The sequence below is a fragment of the Hypanus sabinus genome, chromosome 1, assembly GCF_030144855.1.
Source record: "Hypanus sabinus isolate sHypSab1 chromosome 1, sHypSab1.hap1, whole genome shotgun sequence".
In the NCBI taxonomy this organism is placed as follows: Eukaryota; Metazoa; Chordata; class Chondrichthyes; order Myliobatiformes; family Dasyatidae; genus Hypanus; species Hypanus sabinus.
In genome coordinates, this window is record NC_082706.1 from 80,693,942 (window position 1) to 80,719,990 (window position 26,049).

At 41.7% G+C, this 26,049-nt stretch overlaps 1 protein-coding gene and 1 long non-coding RNA gene across 2 annotated transcripts in view; both read right to left on the bottom strand.

Moving 5' to 3' along the window:
- The window catches only part of LOC132395001 (brain and acute leukemia cytoplasmic protein-like), a 34,894-nt gene extending 10,840 nt beyond the window's left edge, over positions 1–24,054 (bottom strand). Inside the window, exons 1-2 of the mRNA XM_059971338.1 lie at positions 23,600–24,054; positions 6,042–6,223 (exon numbers count right to left, since the gene is read on the bottom strand). Of these exons, the coding sequence (XP_059827321.1) occupies positions 6,042–6,223; positions 23,600–23,786 (369 nt within the window). The 5' untranslated portion in view covers positions 23,787–24,054. The remainder of the gene's footprint in view (positions 1–6,041; positions 6,224–23,599) is intronic.
- On the bottom strand, positions 6,232–23,588 carry LOC132395013 (uncharacterized). Its single transcript, XR_009512486.1, has 3 exons — positions 22,595–23,588; positions 18,817–18,902; positions 6,232–11,743 (listed from the first exon to the last, which is right to left on the bottom strand). It is a non-coding gene; the product is annotated as an uncharacterized LOC132395013 (long non-coding RNA).
- Positions 24,055–26,049: the final 1,995 nt, after the last annotated feature.

Genomic DNA, 26,049 nt, shown 5'->3' on the forward strand with positions numbered 1-26,049 from the left:
CTGGTGTGGATGCCACTATACCACCGGCCAGCACAAATGATTTTAGTTTAAATGGGGAATTTGAATACTGAATATGTCAAAGAATGTTCATTTTGCCAAAGGTACATTGCTCTCATCATCCAAAATCACATATGCTTTTATTTTTTGCTCAGGATGTCCTTTTGATTAGACGCTGGCTACACATATTTTAGAGCAGGATTTGCCCACATACCTCTGCATGAGGAAGTAGCTACATCTGATTGTGCTGTGCTGTGGGAGTGCTGGAAGCAATAGTAGCCCAAGGTACTGACCCTGAACGAACTGCTGATATGTCCTGGTCACTGTTGCACTCTGGAGTTTATGATAGCTTTACAGTCTTTTGCTTAGTGTGCTGTTGAAGCACAACTTTTGAAACACATGGAGTGCTCTTTAAGAGAGCAACTTTGATTGTAAATGGTGTATCTCTGAATCCTCTGCATTTCTTTAAGGCGTGATGTTGCTTATGGACAGGGTATTTTGTATCAGGGTTTACAATAAATTTTTCTACTACAGTTTTGTTGACCCTGATAGTTTTCCATACTTTTGCTGGAGACCTCTCGTTGAATGAGGTTTTACCAGAAGTTGAGAGCAGGGAACTAGGGTAATTACATATTTCGGCATGGCGGCAGATAAAGTCCACAAGGAATAAAAATGGTGGACAGGGAGCATGATGCTTCATTTTACACTTGAAACCCTCAGTACTTGGATATTGTTTGGTAGTTTTTCCACTATAACCTTTATTCCTCTTGATGTATATAAGAAACTCAGTCCTAGTAGGAGACTCTCATTTTTGAGGCTTAAAGTTCAGTCAACAGTTCCTGTAGCATTCACAATCCTTTGTGTGAGAGCTTTGTAAAACCATCAAATTTACTGAAGAGGGATTCTTCAATTGCCTCTGGAGAGCTACTACATTTGTCCAGCCTCTGCCACAGCATTTGTAAACCCGTAGTTGGATTATCGATGTGAACCACCCTAACCCTTCTTGCATGTTGCAATGACTCAACATCGAGCCACTTACAGAATGTATAGCTCTTCTCTAGGTTTCAGACTTAATCATTCCATGGCATTCAGAAAGCTTGATTTCCAGGACAGATAACTTCCAGATTGGTTGTTGAACACTTTTAGTCCTGCTCTGACTGTCCAGGCAAGACAGATACCAAGCCAAATCTAATGCATCTGCAGCTCCTGAATGTCAGCATTGTGGTGACTGGTTTGCCAAAAGTGTGTCCTGTCATGAAAAGAAGTTTAGTCTGTCCAGATGGGATTAGCGTCAGTAGCAACTCTTGACGGGGGTTTTTGCTCTGGCAGAACTGCAGACTGGGATGTTTGTGGGTCTTTGCTGCTGGTAGACCTTGACTGTCAATACCTAGACTATATAAGAGACATGTTGGCTGAGTGATGTGGACTCCTCCTTGTAAGGTTGAAGCATTGTCTTTTTCATAGTCAAAATGTGTTTGGGCAGTTTCTTTAGAAAGATGCACTGGCTGTTGTGGTGGCAAATTGTGACTGGTCCATTATATACTCTAGTCAACTGCTGTTTTTGCCTTAGCATCATGCTCTTCCGTGAGCGTACAATGTAGTCTCTATATGTGCTCTCCATTTGTATCTCAATTTCAGGCTTACCATTGATTGACTGGGAGGTCAGGCCAGAATGTGGCTCATCTCCCACATCTTTGCAACACTCAAGCAAAACCACAACTGGCATATCTGCAGCATGAGCTCGCACCAAGACCAAAGAGGCAATAATGATCAGGCCACAAGAGGGTTCCAAGCTAATTAGCGCACCCTCTTCTCATGGTTAAATGGTCCAGCATTTCTTGCTGATCTTTTGACTTAGCTGACGCTGAGGAAGAAGTCCTCAGGTGTGGACCAACACCACTCATTTGTCGTTGCTCCAACTTGGCAGTGTGCACTTCGAGATCTTTTCAAACTGGAAGTTGCTTACCAGAGCAAATGTCCAGTTCTCACAGATTGTTCATTCCTTTACAGTGGTTGGCACATTTGTAAGCAACTTCAGAGCAGAGCAACTGAATCAAGCAAAGTTTAGAGCCCTTCTTGTTTTTCAAAGACAGGTTTACGTAGAAGTTCAGTGTATCACAAAGCAGGAGCCTCTTCCAAAACAAAGCTCTCTGTTTCTTTCTTGAGTCTGAGGGGCCACTGAAAGCTGGAGTCCATGGCCTCCTGCACTGCCGCAATGTGGCCACACTCAGGTTGGAGGAACAACACCTTATATTCCGTCTGGATAACCTCCAACTTGATGGCATGAACTTCCATTTCTCAAACTTCTGGTAATGGCCCACCCCTATCACCATTCCCCATTCCCATTCCCTCTGTCAGTTTATCTTCTTACCTGCCTATCACCTCCTTCTGGTGCTCCTCCCTCTTTTCTTTCTTTCATGGCCTTCTGTCCTTCCTATTAGATTCACTCTTCTCCAGCCCTGTATCTCTTTCCAGCTTTCCAACATCCCTGTTCTTCACTTCACCCCTTTCCCAGTTTCACCTCGTACCTTGTACTTCTTCCTCCCTGCCCCCCACCTTCTTGCTCTGACTCCTCATCTTTTATTCCAGTCCTGATGAAGGGCGTTGGCCTTAATCATCAACTATATTCTTTTCCAAAGATATTTGGCCTACTGAGTTTCTCTAGCATTTTGTGTGTGTTGCTTGGATTTCCAGCACCTGCAGATTTTCTCTTGTTTGTGTTTGTGACAGGTTAACACCTGTTCTGTGCAATGATTATTGAATTTAATACCTATTTTACTTAACTCTGCAATTTCACACAAATGAAATCTCATTAAGGATCTTAAAAGAGAGCTTCCATCTCTGGTGATATCTGATCAGTTCACTGCATAGCTGTGTCCACACATGCAGTGTGGGCAGACGAGCAATCTTTGAATTAATTAATCATTGCGTAGTGAATTACCTAACCTAAGTCAGTTGGTGATAGGGGGACCTATACATTCCATACATGAACTAAAAACATTGTGTAAAATGAAGGGGAAAATGCAGACCACTTCCCTGCAGTTTCCTTTTCTATCAAGGTGAAGACACTATTCAAGTAAGCGGGTCTGTGCACATCCATCAGCAATAACATCAGACATCAGTTATGTGTGTGCCAATATTATATTCAATCCCACAGGTGGAAGAGGTGTGCAGAAGCAGTGGTACCTCACCTCTTCCTCATCACTGACTTCCACCTTGCATTGCATAGGCACGGAATTCCGGCAAACAAACTCATGAACTAGATTTTAAATGGAATTAAGCATTCACATTATTGAAATGCAGCAGGTCATATTGTGACAACCATTATAAAGATGTGGTCACAATATGACCTATAACCAACAGGTCAAGACTCTACACTCCTGCATCACCTAGTCCTGAATGATGGTGGACGAGTGAACAGCTAACAGGAAGTAAAGGTAGCAAGAAGATATCCAAACTCAGTTTTGGGAGCCCACCATGTGAATGTAAAGATTGGTTAAGGCAATTGCAGCCTTAGCTACATCAACATCCTGAGTCCAAGATTCCCATCATTGCAAATGTCAAACTGTAGCTACTCAACTTACACCACATGATGTAATGATGTAGAGAAAAACCAGGGAGCACAGGATAAAATAATCTCCATGAGATGCCAAATCCGCCAAGAGGACAATATCCTTGTCACAGGGTTTGGAGGCTTGCATGCCGCAGTGACCTGGAGAGGGTTGGCTGCAGTTAGCAGCTCGTGCTTTGGTTCTTGGTAGGGTTACCTATGCCAAACAGGTCAGAGGGTAGAGGCAAATTTAAGAGTGGTTCACTGGTCCTCCAGGTATAGGGGTTCATTTCAGGGCAAAAAACCCGGACTGATCAAAAGAAAACTGTTACAGAAACAGCAATGAAGAATCCATCTAAATCTGTGTATGGACAGACAGAGATGGAGGACCTTCATTGCTGACTTAAACACCAGCGGTGTAACAGGCAGGAGAAAAAATGAGATGCTGAATATTCTGCTGCAAAATGAACTGTGCCCCTAGCAAAGCTATTCCAATAGGATTTGAAATGAACAAATCCAATCCAACTCCAGACTCATTCATCAGCAAAGTAAAGAAGTTGCCAGTTACACTGGAAATTAAGAAACAAGTTTCAGGCCCACTTAACTCCAGATTTCACCCTAGTCTTGATCTAAAGAAAACCCAATAGCTGTCAGCAAAAGATGATTTGAGAGAAATATCAGAGATATCAAGGTAGCAATTGATCTGGTACCACATAAAGAACCCCTAAATGAAACTGGTCAATATGTATCAAAAAGAAATTACTACAATATCTTGAGTCATACCTCCTGCAAAGGAGTTTGGTTGGAGAACTTTACTGCAGGATTCCCAAGGACAGTGTCATTGGTCCACTATCTTTAGCTGCTCCCTATACTATCAAAAGGAAGGAGATGAGCTGCAGGCACCTGTAAGCACCTCATTTAAAGGCACCCTTCACGTAACTCATCATTATGTCTTGGAATGTACTTCCATCATTTCATCATCAGTAGATCTAAATCCTAGAACACTCTTACAACAACATTTTGGCCATACTTTCACTAGAGGGATTAGAGGAGTTTAAGGAGGAGACTGACCATCACATTTTTATCAATACCTGGGGATCTTTAATAAATGTTGGTTTGCTAGCAAGAAACAATTTAAAAATGAAATCAGCTTTGCTAAACTGTTTTAAATTTTACTGGTGTTGGAGTCTTTTGCGGAAGCCATGATGATTGCATATTGTGTATTAACCTGTTTGGTTTGCTCATTCACTGGATGTTGAAAGAGTGGAATCCCTTTTTATTTTTGTAAAAGGCATTGATCTGCAAGCAATAAGGAGTAATGGGTAAGCCTCAAACCATGCACTGCCATGTTCTCTGTCTATCTGCCGACTTCTAGCCAAAAAGACTGAAATCCATTTTTAACACAAGACATTCTGCAGATGCTGGAAATGCAGATTAACACACACAAAATGCTGGAGGAACTCAGCAGGTCAGGCAGCATCTATGGAAAGGAACAAAGAGGTGACATCTCAGGCCAATACCCCTAATCTGTTTTTGCTCTCATGTATAAGTAGCCAGAGTAGCTTTTCTAATGCAATTTACTCCTTAAGCTTGTTCTCCATGCTATACTGTAATATGCTCATGCTAGCAAATGACTTGTGCAGAAGCTTTCAGGTTAGCTGGTGCTTCAGCGAGTGCATTACAATCCTTGTGAACTCTTGCAATATTAAATAACTCCTGACAGCAGCACAATCCTAACTACAACCTGTACAAATACGGGCTGTGGATGGAGCCCTTACAGTCACCGAGTCTGTGTACAACAAGGAAAAGTGAGAAGGCTGGGCTTCCAAATGGCGGTATTAGCAACAATCAGTTTTGCACAGGTATCATAATCTGCCACCCCCGACACATGTTGATCACTCGTGCACTAATGCCCTTAACAAAATGATAATGCCTTTCAGATATCAACCTGCACCATAATCCACTATATCAGGTATAAAAGGAACATGAGAAACTAGTGTGAAGAAGAACAAGTGAGCCCAATTCTTCATCCTCTCCCTGTTGAACATGGGTGAGCACAGGGATTTGGTGAGGGCAGAAGAAGTATGTTGGGGCCATGTGCACATGTGTACACGGGCATATTTAAAACAGCCTTCCAAAAGTAGTCAAATTTACTTCCTACACACTCCTTTGCTGCTGAAAATAAAATTCAGATATTCCCAAGAGAGATGTGAAGTCCTGCTCCCGAGAAGAATTCAAATACTCTCCCAAATAATTCAGGCCCTATCCAGAGTGAAGTTCAGATTCACCACTGAAGAATTTTCAGTCTGCCCAGAGATTTCATAAAGACTTAACGAGGCATACTTAAATTCGATATTGCTTGAATATATTGAACACAATTGAAGAAGGCTTTTGGGCTCAAATCTCCTCTGCATTTCCATGAGATACTGCTATTGACTTAAAAACATAATAATTTCACATAATGTGTAGCCTCATTCAGGTAATGTAAACATACCTCATCTGTTCTAAATATATGCCTTTTCTGTACCGTTGCTCCTGGAACACGCGCCGACTGTTGTTTTCCACTGCGTGTGTTTGTTCCAACTGTAGATGTCATTTTGTTGGTGCTTACTTGTTCCTGTACATTAGAAGACACGGTTACGTGGGTATGAGTTTGAGTGCTTCCTTCCGAAGTGTCTGTTGAAAAGAGAATTATATGAACATACTATCATTCAGTGAATAAAAAGGAAGAATATTGTAGATCAACCAATTTCACCCAGAGTTACTTCTGTGGAGTATCCCCAGTGTAAAGTTGCCCTATTAGTTTAATTCATTTTGCATTGCGTGGTGTATTAGTGGTCATGACTGGAGGCCATGGGTTAAGGGTGAAAGATGAAAAGTTTAAAGTGAACATGAGAGGAAAATTGCGGTCCCCCAGTTCATGTCGGGTTTCACCAATGTAGAGGAGGCCGAATTGAGAGTGACGGCACAACAGACAATCCCAATAGATCTGAAGATGAAGTGTTGGCTCACCTGGAAGGACAGTTAGGGGTCCTGAATAGAGGTAAGGGAGGAGGCAATCAGGCAGGTGCAACATTTTTATTGCTTGCAGGGGTATGTGCCAGGAGTGACATTAGTGGGGTGGGATGAATGGGCAAGGGAATCCCAGCAGGTGTGATCCCTGTGGAAGGTGGAGAGTAGGGGGTAAGTAAAGATATGTTTGGTGGTAGGATCCTGCTGGAGCTCATGGATGTTTCGGAGAATGATGTGTTGGAAGCAGAGGCTCATTCAGTGGTAGGTGAGGACAAAATGAATTCTAACTCTGTTAAGATGGTGAACCAATGCAGTGAGCGTGGAAGTCCGGGAAATAGAAGCGATGCGGATGAGGGCAGCATCAATGGTGGAGGAAAAGAAGGAAGACATCTCTGGTGTCCTGGAAAGTTAACCCTCAGTCTGGGAACAAATGCACTGGAAAGGAAGGAACTGAGAAAGGGTATAATGTTTTTGTAGGAGACAGGTGGGAAGAAGTATAGTCAAGATAGCTGCAGGAATTGATAGGTTTATAAAAGATTTTGGGAGACAATTTATCTTCAGAGAAGGAGAAAGAGATCAAGAAAGGGGCGAGAGATGTCAGAAATGGGCCATATGGATTTAAGGGCAGGATGGATGTTGGAGGCAAAGTTGATGAATTGATGAGTGCAGCATGTGCAGCCTGAAAAACACCAATGCAGTCATCCATATAGCGAAGGAAGAGATGCGGAGTTATACCAGAGAAGGCTTGGAACGTGGACTGTTCTACACAGCCAACAAAAAGGCAGGCATAGCTGGGGCCCATGCCAGTGCCCATGACTGCACCTTGAGTTTTAAGAAAGTAAGAGGAGCCGAAGGAAATATTGTTGAGGATGGTGCAGTCCTGCCAGATGGAAGAGGGTGGTGGTGGAGGGGAACTGTGTGGGTGTTTTGTTGAGCAAAAATGGAGCATTTTAAGGCCTATTTGATGGGGAGTACAGGTGTATAGGGACTGCACATCCATGGTGAAAATGAAGTGGTCAGGGCCAGGGAATTGAAAGTTAGTGAGGAGTTTGAGAGCATGAGAGGTGAATGGAGGTTAGTGGGAGCCAAGGGGGATAGAATGGAATCAAGGTATTTAAGCACGAGTTCAATGGGGCAGGAACAAGCAGAGGCAAATGGCCTACTGAACAGTTAAGTTGGTGGATCTTGGGTGGGAGGTAGATACGAGCAGTGTGGGGTAAGGAAACTATAAGTTTGGTGGCAGTAGATGGGAGTTTTCCAGAGTTGATGAGGTCAGTGATGGTGTTGGAGACACTTTTCTGACGGTCCAGAGTGAGGCCTCTTCAAGGGATAAGTAAGAGGAGGTGATGCTTTTATATATCTCTGTGTTACTAATTATTGGATGGGTGCTGGCATTCTGTGCAGAATTTTTTTCTCTCTATGCATTATCTTGCTCCATTCCAACTAACTGAAAGAAATTTGCAATTATTTTCATTGTTTGGATATTGGAAGCAGCTCTGTGTTCACTGCAATATACAAAGGGATGTCAGTGGTGTGTACTTTTTGCATCTTTCTCACCAAAGTGGTGTGTGGAGAAGCATCAGGAAGGCAGTTAACACAAGAAAAAGAAATTATCCAAAGCCACCAAACTATTAACATTACAGACTTTAATCATTCACAGGAGAAATCCATCATTTAGGCGTGTTCAGTTTATGACAATGTGGGTTCAGATTCCCCGGAGGCATTTGCAAGCAGTAATTGAAATGACAAATGCTCACTTTTTATACTGAACCAGATTTGTCTCACACCATCTGCATGCTGTTAAGTACATCTTGAAATGAATTCTGAAAATCTGTACAGTACACTGCATGCAATCTTTCAGGACTATTGACTTTCATTCTTGAATACCCCCCTTCAGGGCAATGAAATGAGCAATCATGCTTCATAAAAACTATAAGGTTTAGAGAATTTAATGAGCTTGTTAAGCAGTTATTCCAGTGAGGTAGTTATTAGTGGAGTCAACTGTTAGTGCAGTACAACGTGCTTATTTAAAATGTTAAAAATTCCAGAGGGTGCTTTAGCATTGCAGTTAATGTCAGGAAGCAGACAGTGAGGCAATTGAAGGCACAACAAGTGAGAAGCTGCCGGCCTTTCCGGGCCAGTGTATTCCTTTATATCGCTGTAAAAAATAGGTGATTGAACCAAGGTAAAACTATACACAGAACAACATTTACTGAAGGAAGTAATTCTCAACAGAACAGTGGCGTTTGATCCAAAATGTATGAAGGTCATGTCACATGGTGCACTCAGTTCTTAAAGGTAACCTCACACTTCGAAAAACTGCATTGCTTCCTCTTTAAAATAAAATTTATAAAGTTTAACAGTGCGCAGACTTTTATGTATATTTTTATCTTCTCTTCTTAAGCGAATATGTTTTTTTTTCGAATTATCCATTATCATCCATCAGCTTTTTTCTTTGGTAGTTGGTAGGGGGTTGACTTTTTTATATAAAAAATTTCTTTTATGATGTATGACTTATCTTTAAATTTTTGATTACAGAGTGGTATACCTTTATGTGTTATGCTATAACATTTTGATCAATTTTATTACGATAATAAATGTACACAATTTATATTGAGATGTATCTATGTGTTGCACTCTGTAAATCTTGTTTTTTTAAAAAAGAAAATGAAATAAGACCATGCAAACAAATATTTAAAAGTAGTAATATTTATATATGGAGCAAACACAATGAAATCTGCAGATGCAGGAAATTCAAACAACACAAACAAAATGCTGGTGGAACACAGCAGGCCAGGCAGCATCTATAGGGAGAAGCGCTGTCAACGTTTCGGGCTGAGACCCTTTGTCAGGAAACTTATATTTATATTTATATATATTGTTAATAGAATAAGTATTTACATATACACTCAATAGCCACTTTATTAGGTACACCTGTGCACCTGTTTGTTAATGCAAATATCTAATTAGCCAATCATGAGGCAGCAACTCAATGCGTAAAAGCATGCAGACATGGTCAAGAGGTTCAGTTATTCTTCAGACCAAACAGCAGAATGGGAAAGAAATGTGATCTAAGTGACTTTGACAGTGGAATGATCATTGGTTGGTGCCAGACAGGATGGTTTGAGTATCTCAGAAACTGCTGATCTCCTGGGGGTTTCACACACACAAGTCTCTGGAGTTTACAGAGAATGGTATGAAAAACAAAACAAACAGGCCTCTAATGAGGGGCATTTCTGTGGGCCAAAATGTCTTGTTAATGAAGAAGTCAGAGGAGATTGGCCAGACTGGTTCGAGCTGACAGAAGGGCGACAGTAACTCAAATAACCATGCGTGGATGTACTGTGTTGCGAAGAAAAGCATCTTTCAATGCACAAGACATTGAAACTTGAAGTAATGGGCTACAGCAGCAGAAGACACAAACATATTGGCAGTGGCCACTTTATCAGGTACAGGAGATACTCCATAAAGTGGCCACTAAGTGTACATATTGATTTATGAAATTAAACAATGAGAAATTATGTTCAGCTACAGGTCTCTTATAGAACAAAGAAACACAGTAGCATAACAGTTAGCGTTACGCCTTATACCACCAGCTGTAAGACCCAGGTTCGATTCCCACCACTACCTACAAGGATTCTGTACATTCTCCTGCTGAATATATGGGTTTGCTCTGGGTGCTCCAGATTCCCTCCGCATTCCAAGGACATACGGCTGGCTTACTGAGCTGTGAGCGTGCTCTGTTGGTGCTGGAGCATGGCAACACTTCCTAGCTGACCCAGCACAATCCTTGCTGATGTGATTTGATGCAAAGGACACGTTTCACTGTACGTTTCGATGTAGGTGTGACAAATAAAGCCAACATTAATCTTTAATCCCGAAGTGTCCACTTCACTTGCCCTCGTTTCTGCTGCATATAACACGTCTTTTGATTGGTTCCTGCTCTGCTCTGCCACATTGTGCCTGGTAATGGCTGCATTGGAGAACCCATCCAGCAACTCAAATCCAAGCTCCTCTGCAACCTTCTGTTCTTGAGTCACAACCTCTCTGAATTTCATGTGCATGTGCACCATCATCATGTGCCATATCATATGATGTCATTGCTACGTCACATATCGTATGACATCATCATTATGTGTCCTCTCGAATGACGTGTGCAATCATAGTCTTTGACCATGATTGTGCTTGACAAATGTTTCTACAGAAGTGGTTTGCCATTGCCTTCTTCTGGGCAGTGTCTTTTACAGGACGGGTGACCCCAGCCATTATGAATACTCTTCAGAGAGTGTCTGCCTGACCAACCAGGACTTGCGATATGCACCAGCTGCTTATACCACCTGCTTCCATGGCCCCACATAACCCTGATCAGGGACTAAGCCAGTGCTAGATCTTCCCAACAGCAACCTGCAGCCTAATGGAGGGAAAAAGCACCTTACACCTCCTTTGGTAGAGATGTATCTCCACCACACCACAATGTACGTATTAATACTTCTAATTCCTGTTGACCTTGTCTACTGTGGAGCTCCTGTCTCGCTGTGCTTTTATAGTTTTCCCACAGTTGCATTTCATTGACATTCCATTGACTGGAGACTAGAGGATCCTCAGACTATCACAACTTGAAAACATCATTCCTGGCCATGTGCTCTCCCTTCTGACCCCTTTTCCTCTCCCATTCTGGATTCAGTAATAACACATATATCCTAGTTTAAATTATCTGGTAAATTAAATGATGGTTCTTAAAAACTTGTCCAGTAACACACACAAAGTGCTGGTGGAACACAGCAGGCCAGGCACCATCTATAAGGACTATAAGGTCTATAAGGTCTGTCCTGATGAAGGGTCTCGGCCCGAAACGTCGACAGTGCTTCTCCTTATAGATGCTGCCTGGCCTGCTGCGTTCCACCAGCATTTTGTGTGTGTTGTTTGAATTTCTAGCATCTGCAGATTTCCTTGTGTTTGCTTTTGTCTAGTAACCATCACTTGGTAGTTTGTTGTAATCTGGCCAGGCCAATTTTGTTCAACTGCCCCACTGAACATTGGAGTGGCACCGAGACATTAAACTATATCTGAATTCATTGGCGTGGAGGTTTCAAACAAATTGTGCTGACCTGAATTTCCAAACACTGTAAGATACTGAAGCATTGCACACAAAATGCTGGAGGAACTCAGCAGGTCAGGAAGCATCTATGGAAAGGAATAAACTGTCAACGTTTTGGGCCAAAACCTTTTATCAGGACTGGAAAGGAAGGAGGGAGGAGACAGAATACGAGGGTTGGGGGAGAGGAAGGAATAGCTGGCCAGAGATAGGTGAGACCAGGTGAGGGAAAGGTGGGTAAGAAACTGGGAGTTGATAGGTGCAGAGTTAAAGAGCAGAATAACAGGGAAAATGATAGGAGAGGAGGGTAGGAAAAGGGGAAGGAGGAAAGGTACCAGAGGGAAGTGATGGGCGGGTGAGAAGAAGAGAAGGGGTAAGAAGAGAGCCAGAATGGGAAATGGAAAAAAAGAGAAGGGGAAGGAGGGATAAATTACCAGTGCTTAGATAAAGCAATGTTCATGCTGTAAGGTTGGAGACTACCCAGTCCTACCTGAGAGTGGCCTCATTGTGGGAGTAAAAGAGACCATGGACTGACATGTTAGAACGGGATTAAGAAGTAGATTCAAAATTGGTGGTCACCAGGCCAAAAAAATCTATCCTCAGCATCTATGATAAACTCTACAGAGACGCATGGCCAAAGTGGCAGCATTTTCAAAAGCTTACATTGGCAATCAACCAGTAGGAGGAGAACCTTAGCCTTGATCTTTAAAAAATCCATGTGCTGTCTCTGGTAGAGATAAATGTACCATAGTCATGGGCAGCTGTACCTTGAAATCCTTACTCACCAAGCAAGAATTCACCAATTTCTCAATGCTGTGATCAGGATAAACATACAGTCTCTGAACACTATAAAAGCAACTGTTCCCAAACATTTAGGGTAGACAAACACAAAATACTCTGCAAATGCTGGGGTCAAAGCAACATGCACAGCACGCTGGAGGAACTCAGCAGGTCGGGCAGCATCTGTCGAAACAAGCAGTCAATGTTTTGGGCCGAGACTGAAGAGGGAGGGGACAGGGGCCCTATAAAGAAGGTGGGGGGAGGGTGGGAAGGAGAAGGCTGGCAAGTGCCAGGTGAAAAACCAGTAAGGGGAATGATCAAGGGGTGGGGAAGGGGAAGCAGGGAGGGGATAGGCAGGAGAGGTGAAGAAGGAATGTAAGGGGAAAGCACTATGGGTAGAAGAAGGAGGCAGAACCATGAGGGAGGTGATAGGCAGCTGGAGGAGGAGGCAGAGTGAAACGGGGATGAGGGAAGGGAGGGGGAGGGGGAGAGGGTGGACCAGGCAGTCGCGGAGGGAACGATCCCTGTGGAAAGCGGAGAGGGGTAGAGAGGGAAAGATGTGCTTAGTGGTGGGGTCCTGTTGAAGGTGGCGGAAGTTGCAGAGGATAATGTGGGGATCTGTAGGCTGGTGGGGTGGTAGGTGAGGACAAGGGGAACACAGTCCCTGTTGTGGTAACAGGAGGATGGGGTGAGGATGGGAAATGGAGGAGATGCGGATGAGGGCATCACTGGTGACGGCAGAAGGGAAACCACGAGTCTACAAACCCACTGACTCTCATAACTACCTCGACTATACCTCTTCCCACCCTGCCACATACAAAAATGCAATTCCCTGTTCCCAGTTCCTCCGTTTCTGCCACATCTGCTCCTGGGACGAGGCTTTCCGTTCCAGGACATCTCAAAGGTACTCTTTCTTCGAGGATCATGACTCCCTGGTCCACATGTCCCTCCCCACAGATCTCCCACCTGGCACTTATCCCTGACTCCATTGCCCACAAATTCACTTTCAAGGACTCTACAATTTATGTTCTCTATTATTTATTTACTTTCATTTGTACAATTTTTCTTCCATCACACATTGGTTGGCTGTCAGTTTTTGCTTGCTTATATTTGTTTTCATAAACTCTATTTAATTTCTTTATTTCCTGTAAATGTCTGCAAGAAAATGAATCTCAAGGTAGTAAACTGTGACATAGACTCAGTGGCCACTTTATTAGGTACACCAGCACACCTGCTCATTAATGCAAATATCTAATCAGCCAATCATGTGGCAGCAACTCAATGCATAAAATCATGCAGACATGGTCAAGAGGTTCAGTTGTTGTTCAAACCAAGCATCAGAATGGGGGAGAAATATGATCTAAGTGATTTTGACGATGAAATGATTGTCAATGCCAGACAGGGTGGTTTAAGTATCTCAAAAACTGTTGATCTCCTGGGATTTTCACCACAACAGTCTCTACTGTTTGCAGAGAATGGTACGAGAAACAAAAAGCATTCAGTGAACAGTAGCTCACTACATGAAAATGCCCTGTAAATGAAAGAGGTCAGAAGAGAATGGCCAGACGAGTTCAAACTGACTGCTAGGCAACAGTAACTCAAATAAACATGTGTCACCACAGTGGTGTGCAGAAGAGCATCTCTAAATGTACAACACATCACATCCTGAAGTGGATGGGTTACAGCAGCAAAAGATCACACTGGGTTCCACTCCTGTGTTTAATAAAGTGGCCACTGAGTGTATGGTACTTCAATAATAAATTTACTTTGACTTTGACATCTAGGTAGTCAAAACTCCACTCAGGCAGTACTTGAGGTCAAGGTTAAACCCTTGAGCTGTGAGCTGGCAGCACAGACTAATGTGTCACAAGTCATTCTCCAAGTCGCACAGGAAAATCATCAGCAACAACTTGCAGTGTTGGAATGCTCTCTTCCAGATTCAGTCATAGCACAGTGCATCTGCTGTGGCATTCTGCTTTGATGAGCAGTATTCAGTGGAGAAGCCCAGATGCAGCTGCCATCACTGACTTTGGCCCAAGAGTTACCACCAGTGCATTATGGTCCATGACCAGAATATAACTTCGAAGTCAAATTAACTCTAAAAAAAAGATGGATAAAATGCTTTATTTGATCTTGGAAATAAAGTGTGGAAAATATCTCACTATGGTAGCTTATGGGCGGATCCAACTATGTGAGTAATGGATGCATCCGCCATTGCTGGAGGCCTCATATGATAGTCAGAATGGTTCCTTAGTAGATAAAATGAAGATGTATAATTAATTTTAGCCTCACATAACATATGACCTCTGTTATTCTTCACTCAAGAGACTGGGATTTCCTTTGTCAATTACTTGCAAAGGAGATTCAATGAGATGTAAATCTCAGAATAAACTTGTATTAGCATTGAATTCTCTCAATTTACAAGTCAGCTCTCTTTTAATCAACACATTCACCAGTTTGTCTTTTATTTTCCAATCCCAGATGGACAGCTGTGGATTGCATAAAACCACATAGAGTTCAGTTGGACGTTGCTTTTCTGAGGGTTCCCGAATCGTCCCCCTTTACCTTCAGTGATGATTTCTTGCTCACTGTGGCAGTAAGGATATTATCCTGATGTCATTGATATTTCAAGATCTCTTTCAACATTTTATCCAGCCTTGATTGAAAAATCTCTGGAACGGAATAGTCATATGGTAACTTGATGTAAGCATTGTTGGATTAGGGCGTAGAATCCATAAACATGAGAAACTCTGCAGATGCTGGAAATCCAAAGCAACACACTCAAAATGCTGGAGGAACTCAGCACCTATAGAAATGAATAAACAGTCAACGTTTCAGGCCAAGACCCTTCTTCGGGACTGAAGTGGAAGGGAGAAGATATCAGAATAAAAGAGCTGGGGAAGGCAAAGGAGAAAATTTAAAATTTGATAGATGAAACCAGTTGTGTTGAAAGATAAAGGGCTGAAGAAGGAGGAACCTGATAGGAGTAGAGAGTGGACCAAAGGAGAAAAGGATGGAGGAGAGGCAGATAGGCAGAAGAAGACAGAATGGGGAATAGAAACGAGGGGAGGGGCAGGGAATTTTTTTTTACCGGAAGAAAAAATATTCATGCCATCAGGTTGGAGGCTACCCAGACGGAATATTGCTCCTCCACCCTGAGGGTGGCCCCATCCTGGCATGAGAGGAGACAATGGACTGAGATGTCAGAACGGGAATTGGAATGGGAATTAAAATATTTGGCCACTGTTGTATGTTCTGGTAACACTTTACAAAATGTCTGTAAGCAAGAAGTTTTACCCGATTCTTGACTTCCAAAGAACCTTTGGATTGCAAAAGCATCAGGATCCAACAGCATTAACCTCTTGCACACATTCATTATTGGAAAGCTCTGAGCTGCTGCACCGAGGCTGAGGCTGTAGGCCTGCTCCATCAGCTCCGGGCTTCACGCTGGAGGACCCACTTTCATTCTAAATGCTATTTGCTCACTTCTATTGTTTTCACAATGTGTTTTTTTTCTCTTTGCACACTGGGTATTTGTTGGTCTTTTTTAATGGGCTATGTTGGGGTCCTTTGTTTTGTGGTTGCCTGTAAGGAGACTGAATATGATGGTTGTAAAATGCATACATACTTTGGTAATAAACATACTTTGTACTTTTAGCTGTATGGAGCAATAGTTCGAGTATCATGAGCCTGCTAATTGTGTGAATAAATCTAAGGTGGATAGTGGACACGGGTCATTATTCAGTTTAGAATTATATTGTGGTGCCTAAGCAAGTGTACAGTTTTATCTGCTTGGGAGGCTACCGCTAACCGGGTTGCCCACTCACCATGTTGGACTTTGACCGACATTCCATTGTGTTTGAATTTATGCAGTTCCTCCTCCACCTGCAGTTTAAGGGCACATGAAACATATTTTGCTGATGATTAAGGGGTTGACTCCTGTGCATATGTACTTTCTATCCAACAGTATCAGTGAAGTGATTGCTGTACTGAGCAAAAAAACACTTTTGCCAACCTGAATGTGCAACTGAGCATAACCACTAGCCACTTTTACTCTATGCCCTTGTCCTGGACATTTTCTGCAAGAATCTGTAAAACCTCTCCAGAGGGCACCTGCTGAATGGTACTGCAGCCTAACAATGGGTGAATAATTCCTCAAATCCATCATGCCCCAATACAAGGGAATTCCCAGCTGTATCAATTATTACCTTCAGTGGAAAACATTTAGTGTAACTAAGACTGTGTCACTGCTAAATGTTGGCCCACATGGAGAACAGCAAGCATACCAATCATTTTGGGGGCTTATCTTCAGAATGTACATCTATTACTGTTTTCCATCAGACCTGTACAACAGTTTCCTGCATGTTGGGGCCTTGTTATCCACAAATTACCTGCCAAAATACTGCCTGGAATGATGTTACTCAATGCTGTGGCCACAGGTGCCATTCTTTTTTACAAGGCTGACATGCGCTCCAGAATCACGTCAAGGTTAGGGTTTCTACAGCCAGGTCAGGTTGATATTGTTTACCCCCAATTACATTTCTACTCAAAGTACAAGACAATTAGCTTTAAAACATATTCATTGCCTTCCATCTTCACTATTCTCATCGAAGCCCAATCATTATTTTCATGAGTCTAAATCACTCCCTTCCGCTACCTACTCGTCCAGCGATATCTCCATCCCTCCACCAATGTGAGTTTTTTAATGTAGGTGCAAGCTTAGGTGATTAGATAAAAACAATAAAATGATCCTTTATTGAAGGCAATTCTCAACAAGATAGTATTTTGTTAAATAAATGAATCAGAATTATTCCATATGGCAAATTAACCTCTTAAAAATACCTAGTCACTTTGTACACTGCAATTCTGACATTAAAGAGCTACCCACATTTTCATAAGGCATATGAAGGAGCCTGCACCTTTAATCTTATTTGGACCAGAAACCCTTTTAATATTTTCCTTGGCTTTCTGTATAAAGTAAGAATTGTGTTGTATTATATTTCCATTAATGAGTTATAAACTTGAGCATCACTCAATTGTATCATGAGATTAAAAACTTAGACTATGACTGTTTTGGCAGAGACTGATCCATTCAAAATAAACAGGTTAAACCCCATTTCATTCTGTAGAAGCATAAGATGGGAGTAGAATTAGGCCATTTGGCCCATCGAGTCTTCTCTACCATTTCATCATGGTCGATCCATTTTCCCTCTCAGCCCCTATCTCCTACCCTTTCCCTGTAAACATGGGATAAGAGGTTGGCCTTCAATGTTAACATCAAAATGTTAGAGTTAGAAACTTCTTTACAGCATTAATTAAATATTATTTCACACTATTGTTTGAAGTAACTGAAGGCATTGTTGATATATGCAAAATATTTACCAAACCAGCATGTTATAATAGCTGCTCAATCACATTTTCCTTTGGTTTTATACATCTTGGATAGCTGGGCTTCCCAAACTAAAAAATATTAGCAATAGCTCCCAAGAAAGGCACCAGAAAGTACAGTTGAAGAATACATGATGGTGTTAAATAGATTTCTGTTCAAGAATTTGACTTAAATTCTCACAGGTCATTTAACTGGTCCATTTTCCATGGATGCAAAACTTCTTCCTTCTATAGATGCTGCTCAGCCTGCTGAGTACCTCCAGATGCATCTATCTTGGAAACATTTAGTATTACACTGAGTGGCTACTTTATTAGATACAGGACGTACCTAATAACCACAACTGAACATATATTCGTGGTCTTCTGCACACTCGTAGCCTATCCACTTCAAGGTTCGACGTGTTGTGTATTCAGAGATGTTCTTTGTAACGCTTGATTATTTGAATTACTGTCACCTTTCTGTCAGCTTGAACCAGTCTGGACAGTCTCCTCCGATCTCCCTCATTAAAAAGATGTTTTCACCCACTGAAATGCCGCTTGCTAGACGCATTTTATTTTTCACACCATTCTCTGTAAACTCTAGAGACTGTTGTGTGTGAAGATCCTAGATCAACAGTTTTTGAGATACTCAAACCACCCCATCTGGCACCAACAATCATTCCACAGTCACAGTTACTTTGATCAACTTTCTTCCCCATTCTGATGTCTAGTCTGAACAACAACTGAATCTCTTGACCATGTCTGCATGCTTTTATGCATCGAGTTGCTGCCAAATGTTTGGCTAATTAGATATTTACATTAACAATTAGGTGTACAGATGTACCGAATAAACAGGCCACTGACTGTATTTTACATTACTACAAGATTTGGGTATTTCTCATTTTCAAGTTAGAATGGTTAAATGATAAAGCAAACTCCAAGAATGAATTTAATGCCTAAACAACATAAATGTCAGTAATATAAATTAATTTTAGTATTCAATAATTTGAATTACCTTATGCTTCATTCATTTTCCAGGCTTGCATTTTTTTAACTTGTAATTGAAATCATTGTGTTCAAGTCAGTACTGGAATAATTGATCTAAGATGTGGATGAAACACAATAATAATTATGCAATGAAGGATTGCCTGCCGAAACCCAAATTTCTTCCTGTGTCTGTTTCTCAAAGCAGCCAGGATAACAATACAATAAAGAAACAGCGTCCAAAATTTGAGACGACAGGAGGTGTGTCCTGACTGTCTCCATGCTATAAGTAAGAGTAAGCTTGATGGAAAGGCATTTTAAATGCTGCTAAGAAGTCTGGAGCACAGAATATGACCCAATGGACCACTGGCCCATTTGGGTGAACAGCCCACTGTGTCATTCTTTGCCAATAGCTCAGCTGCAAATATTTATACAATTCTCTTTTGAAGGTAGTGAAATTTAACCTTGCTGGCAATGAGTGATAGTGAATCAGCAGCCAGCTCTCAATGCACTCATTTCTTTCCATTGATATCACTGCAACAGAAACCTACAAGCACAGTGCAGGTTCATTATCGCTTGTTTTGTACTGCCACACACACAATCGTTTCTGCCTCAACCACTTCTACAGTTTCAATTTGTAGAATATTCCAATAAATCTGCAAGTAAAGTAATTTTCTTAAATGTTTTCTCTTTTCCTAAATGACAATTACACAGTAACTTCATAAATAGAAGAAATTATCTTTTTTAAATTTGTTGAATGGATAAGGTGAAGAACATAAATTTGTTACTGTAGATGCATATACCTGATCCTTTATTGGAGTCATAGAGCCATAGAGCACCTCAACACAGAAGCAGGCCCTTTGGCCCATCTAGTCCATACTGAACTAATAATCTGTCTAGTACCATCAGCCTGCATCTGGACCATACCCCTCCCATCCATGTACCTATCCCAATTTCTAATAAATGTTGAAATCGAACCCACATCTACCATTCCCATTGGCGGATTTTACCATACTCTCACCACCCTCTGAGCGAAGGAATTGCCCCTCATGTTCCTCTTAAATATTTCACCTTTCACCCTTAATGCGTGACCTCTAGTTCTAGACTTGCCCAACCTCGGTGGGAAAAACCTACTTGCATTCACCCTATCTATACCCATCATAATTCTTTCTACCTCTTTCAAATCTTCCCTCATTCTCTTATGCACCAGGGAATAAAGTCCTAACCTCTTCAACCTTTCCCTATAACTCAGGTGCTCAAGTCCTGGCAACATTATGGTAGATTTCCTCTCTGCTCTTTCAATCTTTTTGTTACCTTCCCTGTGGGTTGGTGACTAAAGTTGCATAATCCTGTTACTATATGCAGAAAACCATGGCTCAAGACCTGTACCTTCGAGGAGTTATATCCTCTGAGAGACTGTGATGAAGATTTGGCAGAGCATTTTGTAATGGATGGTCTAAAGCAACCAGTTATTTGAAATAGTTTTATCTGTAAGAAATTGGTAGTGGTGTGCTAGGGACATTTACTTGTACAAAAACAAACATTTCTAGTTAGCAAAGAACACCAACTAAGATATCAGATGTTGAGAGAAGGGTACAAATGCACCATGTGAATTAAGGGTGGCATGGTAGCAGAGTGGCTAGCACAACGTTTTACAGTACAGGAAACTCGGGTTCAATTCCTGCAACTGTCTGTAAGGAGTTTGTATGTTCTCCCCATGAGCATGTTGGTTTCCTCCTACAGTGTAACGACCTACCATTGGTAGGTTTTCTGGTCATGGATATTTGTCCTGTGATTAGGCTGAGATTAAATCAGGCGATTACTGGGTGGTTTGGCTTGAGGAGCCTATTCTGTGCCATGTCTCAATAAATAATTATAAAATTATTGGCAATTAAAATGCTTCTACTGCTTTTATCAAGTCTTGCATTCATTGAATATAGTGGAGAAGAATTTGTTTTATTTTCATGTTCTATGATGTTAAGACCAGTACTTACTAACAACCCCAGTTAGCCTTTGAAGCAAACTCAACGGCTGCAGAAGGTTCTTCCTCAGTACTACTCTTTGAGAGTTCCAGAATTTAAGGCAAGTTCTAATGAAGGAATGTGGGAATTGTATGGGAACTTGTGATGTTCCCATGTTCCTGAATTCTGATCATTCTAGGATGCTGAAGACACACACCCAGTGGCCAGTTTATTAGGTACACTGCTCATTAATGCAAATATCTAATCAACAAACTGTGTGCCAGCAACTCAGTGCATAAAGGCATGCAGACATGGTGAAGAGGTTCAGTTGTTGTTCAGACCAAACATTAGAATCGGGAAAAATCTGTGGTCCAGGTGACTTTCACTGTGGAATGATTGTTGGTGCCAGATGGGGTGGTTCGAGTTTCTCAGAAACTGCTGATCCCCTGGGATTTTCACACACAACAGTTCCTACAGTTTACAGAGAATGGTGCTAATAAAAATCAGTGATCACCAGTGTGTGACAGTTCTGTGGGCAAAAACACTGTGCTAATGACAAAGGTCAGACTGGTTCAAGCCAGCAGGAAGGTAACAGTAACTCAGATAAGCACATGTTACAACAGTGGTGTGCAGAAGAGTTTCTCCAAACACACAACACATTGAACCTTGAAGTAGATGGACAGAAGACCACCGACATACACTCACAGACCACTTCATTAGGTATAGGAGGTACCTAATAAAGTGGCAACTGAGTGCAGGTTTGTAAGTTACCATGGCAGAAACATTCATAATAACCAGCAACAAGAAACTAAAATGGGAATACTAGCAAAATGGGATTTTTTTCCTTTTAATCTTTACTCAGCTGAGGAATGTGGGCTTCACTGAAAAGGAAACTAATGTTCATCTCTAACTTCTCTTCAGATTTTCAGAAACTTTCTTTCTAAACTTAAGTAATTTTTTTGGTGAAGATAGTCTCACACTTATTATTTCAGAGTCAGTGTCTCACCATACCATGTAAACAATGAATATGGATGATCAACAATTTGTAAGCCTTTTACTCAATGGCATAAAAACAATCTACACAGTATTTCAAAAAGAACTATTTTAAAATAAACTGCGTATTTTACCATTCATACATACATTGTCTTCATATATATGCAGCATTAGCATGAAGAAGCCATAGCCAGGTGTTGCTTGAACTTTTGACATCCTACCCAATTTATTGTTCTACATCCAATGGAAGGAAAAGTAGAGAATGTTCTAGATAGAATTGGTTACCAAAACGTCTTTCATTTCAGCATGTTGGATTGCTTGGCTGAGTACCCTGGGGCTTTGACGGCTTACCATTTAATTCTCAATGTCACATTCACACTGAGTTCCCTGATGTTGGCCTTCTATGCTATCCCTACAAAGTTCATTTTAATTAGGCACCTTAGAATATTCCAGAATTTTAAATTATGTCTACCAGTCCCTTGGACAGGAGGTTCTCCAATTTCCCCATTGCAGTATCACTAGTTCCAGCTTTGGTTTCTCTGCCTGTCTCCTTTCTGTTCCATTTGCACTATTTGCCCACTACTGCATTCCAGTCTGGTGGGTATCTTGCCTCTCCTAGACTACTATTCCCTCAATCACTAATGATTAATCTGACTGATGGATAAAGTGAATGGCTTTAATGACCTCTAAATCCTTATTTCTTTGAAAATGACAAATCTGAGATACATGTAGTTAAAAATCTTCTAACTATATTTGTGTGTAAATCCTACACCAATATTTACAAAGAACACCATTTTGAGTAATCAACACACCATAAGGCAAAACTTAAAAAAAAAACCAAAAACAACAGATTACCTGAATCTTATGGTGTCGTTCAGAACGTACTACATCTGTAAATCAAGATCATCTATGATATGTAGATTAACGAAGTTTTGCCAATGACAAAAAGGGCTTTCAGTCTCAATTTGTTGCCTGCTATCCCTTCCTCATTTCCAAGTATGGTGCAGTAACCAAGTACAGGGACTGAATCAATAAACTTGACAGCAGATGCCCAACAGGAGCGACTGCCGTGACGGACCCAGGAACATTCTAATAGGACAAGAACTGATTTTGCGGATAGCTCTAAAAAAAAGCCCCGCCCACACAGCGGCACTTTAAAACTTTTTCCTCTGGTCAGGTTCGGACCCTGGGGATGATACAAGTGGAAGGCAGGTGGAAAACTAGACTGGAAGTGTTGCTATAGCAACCGGGCACTTCAAACAAGCTGTGCTTCACTGGGCTTCTTTCAAAATTGTCGCAAAATTGTCTGCCCGCTTTGACTTAGGTTCTGAACGATGGCCAGAAGCATCAGAAACAGAAACGGTGTTGGTTTAGAATTAATTCAGCACTAACCAGCCACCACCCAGACACACAACGCTCGAATACAGCGATAAGCGGAAAACTTTAAAAACGGATTTCGCATTACATATACTTTTAGAAAAAGAGGCGGCCAAGGACATAAACAAGGCTGCACTGCCGACCCCAAAACCGAGCCGAATTCATAGTCAACCACAAAACCCACACCAAGCAAATACTAAACGTTGAACCAACCCCTCCCAAATTAAACCCACTCCAATCCTAAAACTAAGCGAAACTTGAAAGTCAGTCTAAATCCAACATTGGCCCCGAAACAAATAACTAAATGCAAAACTAATCCAGCGCCAAACCCACAGTACTGATAGCCCTCTATTGTGATCAAGCGACTGTATTCTTGCTGCCCACGCAATACTGGCAATGTTTAACGTAATTTGCAGATATCTGCAACGCAAAGATAAGGCTTCTCGACGACCCAAGACCGTAACGTAACGGATTTCTGCTTACTGGTGTACACATGCATGGACCCCTTGTCCAACGCATTGGGCTCGTTCGCGTTGTTGCACACGTTGGGCACTACTGGCAAAGGCGCATCCGTGTCGGTGTTGGTGAGCCACGTTGATTCCGTCTCTCTGGTCCAGCTTTCGTAGTACCTGGGCTCGATAGTGTCAGCCCGGCTTCCGCCACAACCCATCCCTTTGTGTTTTTCTTCTGCCCTCTCTCAAATCTCGCTGGTCCGTCCAACCTGCAGATCACCAGCAAAGCAGACGCTCTCCTCCTCTCCTCTGGTCTGTGGTGCGGGGGATTGCGGGACGGCTAAATCATTTTCTGAAAATCCTAAGGTGATCACTATCGCTCCATCGGGGCCTTAATCCGATGCTTATTACTTTGCAGGAGTCGCTGGGGGAAACAGTTGGCGGCTTCACACACGCTTGTGCTGTCAGTTTGAGCAGTCTGACGTCAGGGATTGCGTGCTCATTTGGCGAAGCGGAGAGGGTCATCTCAGATCTCAGCATATTGCCAGCAAGCGCTTGCATTCTTGTAAACCAGGCTGGCAATTTTACCATTAGATTCCTCCGAACTAGTAACAAAATTATGAAGTGCTGAGCGGACAGTGGTATCAGGAGGAGGGCGTTGTTCTCTTTGTGGCGATATTAGAATTTAATTCTTATTTTGCCTAACTCATTTCCCGCATAATAACTCCGAAGCCCAGAGTGTATACTTGCTGACTTGCTGGGGGGGGGGGGGGGGGAAATAATAATTATAGTTCTACATATAAAGTATGTTATTTAAAGAAAATTATCTTGCTATTATATAAGTCAGAAAACAGTGCGGGACGCTTATGTGGAACCCTATCAAATGTTGACTGATTTTATGTGCGTAAATAGCATGACTTCAGTTTAGGAGGCAAAATATTGTTCTTCGCAAAAAATTGTGAAAATGAGTAATGTGATCACCGAATAATGAACGATTCTCTTTAATCTGTAATCCTTTCATTTTGTGCATAGACTAAATCTCTTGGATTCAAAAGAATGAATTTAGTAGCTGCACATACAGTCAATCCCAACTATCTTTTACGATTGCGCCCACTAATGTTTTAGACCATTAATATAAATTCAGTGGCCACTTTATTAGGAACCTCCATCGGCTACTGCAGGCCATCCACTTCAAGTTTCAACATGTTCTGCGTTCAGAGATGCTCTTCCGCACACCACCATTGTAACGCGTGGTCATTTGAGTTACTGTTGTGTTCCTGTCAGCCTGAACCAGTCTGGCAGTTCTCCACTGACCTCTCACATTAACAAGACACTTCCACAGAACTGCCCCACTTTGGATGTTTTTTTGTTTTGTTTTCGCTCTATTCTCTGTAAACTTTGGATTATCTTGCGTGTGAAAATGCCAGTGTTATCAGCAGTGTCTGAAACATTCAAACTATCCGTCTGGCATCAACAATCATTCCACGGTCAAAGTCATTTAGATCACATTTCTTCCCCAAACTGATCTTTGGTCTGAACAACAACTGAACCTCGTCACCATGTCTGCATGATTTTATACATTGAGTTGCTGCCACATGATTGGCTGATATTTGATATTTGATCAGATATTTAGCTGTAAGTTTCTAATTCCTTGAACGCCAGCATGTTAACTTCCAATGGTTCTTGCACACGGGATATTCAGATTTCTTTGAAAACCAACACCTTTCAGAATTCCAGCATGTAAAAATATTCCACTTTTCTATCTTTTTTCTGAAATTATGTCCATATATTTTTCCACTCTACATTCCATCCATCCTCTCCTTGCCTATTTACCTAGCATGCCCATGTCTTCTTATAGAGGGATAAGTCAGCCAAGATGGAATTGGGGAATGGACTCAATGGGCCAAATGGACTAATTCAGCTACAATGTCTTATGGTCCTGAAGACTCACTGCATCCTTCTGACAGGCCATTTCGCCATATATACTCAGAGACCACTCGATTAGGTACACCTGTACATCTGCTCATTACTGCAAATATCTAATCAGCCATCTTATGGCAGCAACTCAATGTATAAAACCATGCAGACAAGGTCGAGAGGTTCAGTTGCTGTTCAGATCAAGTATTAGAATGGGGAGGAAATGAGATCTGACTGAGTTAAACCATGAAATGACTGACTGATAGTTTGTGTATCTCAGAAATTGCTGATCTCCTGGGATTTTCGTGTAGCGTTCACAGAACAATCAACATGTCCATTAAGATTTCCTACAGGATGGACCTACAAGGATGGATAGACATAAAACCTTCAAGATAAAAGTCTTCTTGAGACCGGCCCCTGTTGCACCACACTGCATCCAATAATTAAGGTCCTTGGTGAGACCCAATCAAATATGGGCATCTCAGAAGCAGGCATTCATCATCATCTTCAGCACACCATTTGTCATTCAGGAAAGGAGCATTTGAAGATTAACTCATCAGGCCT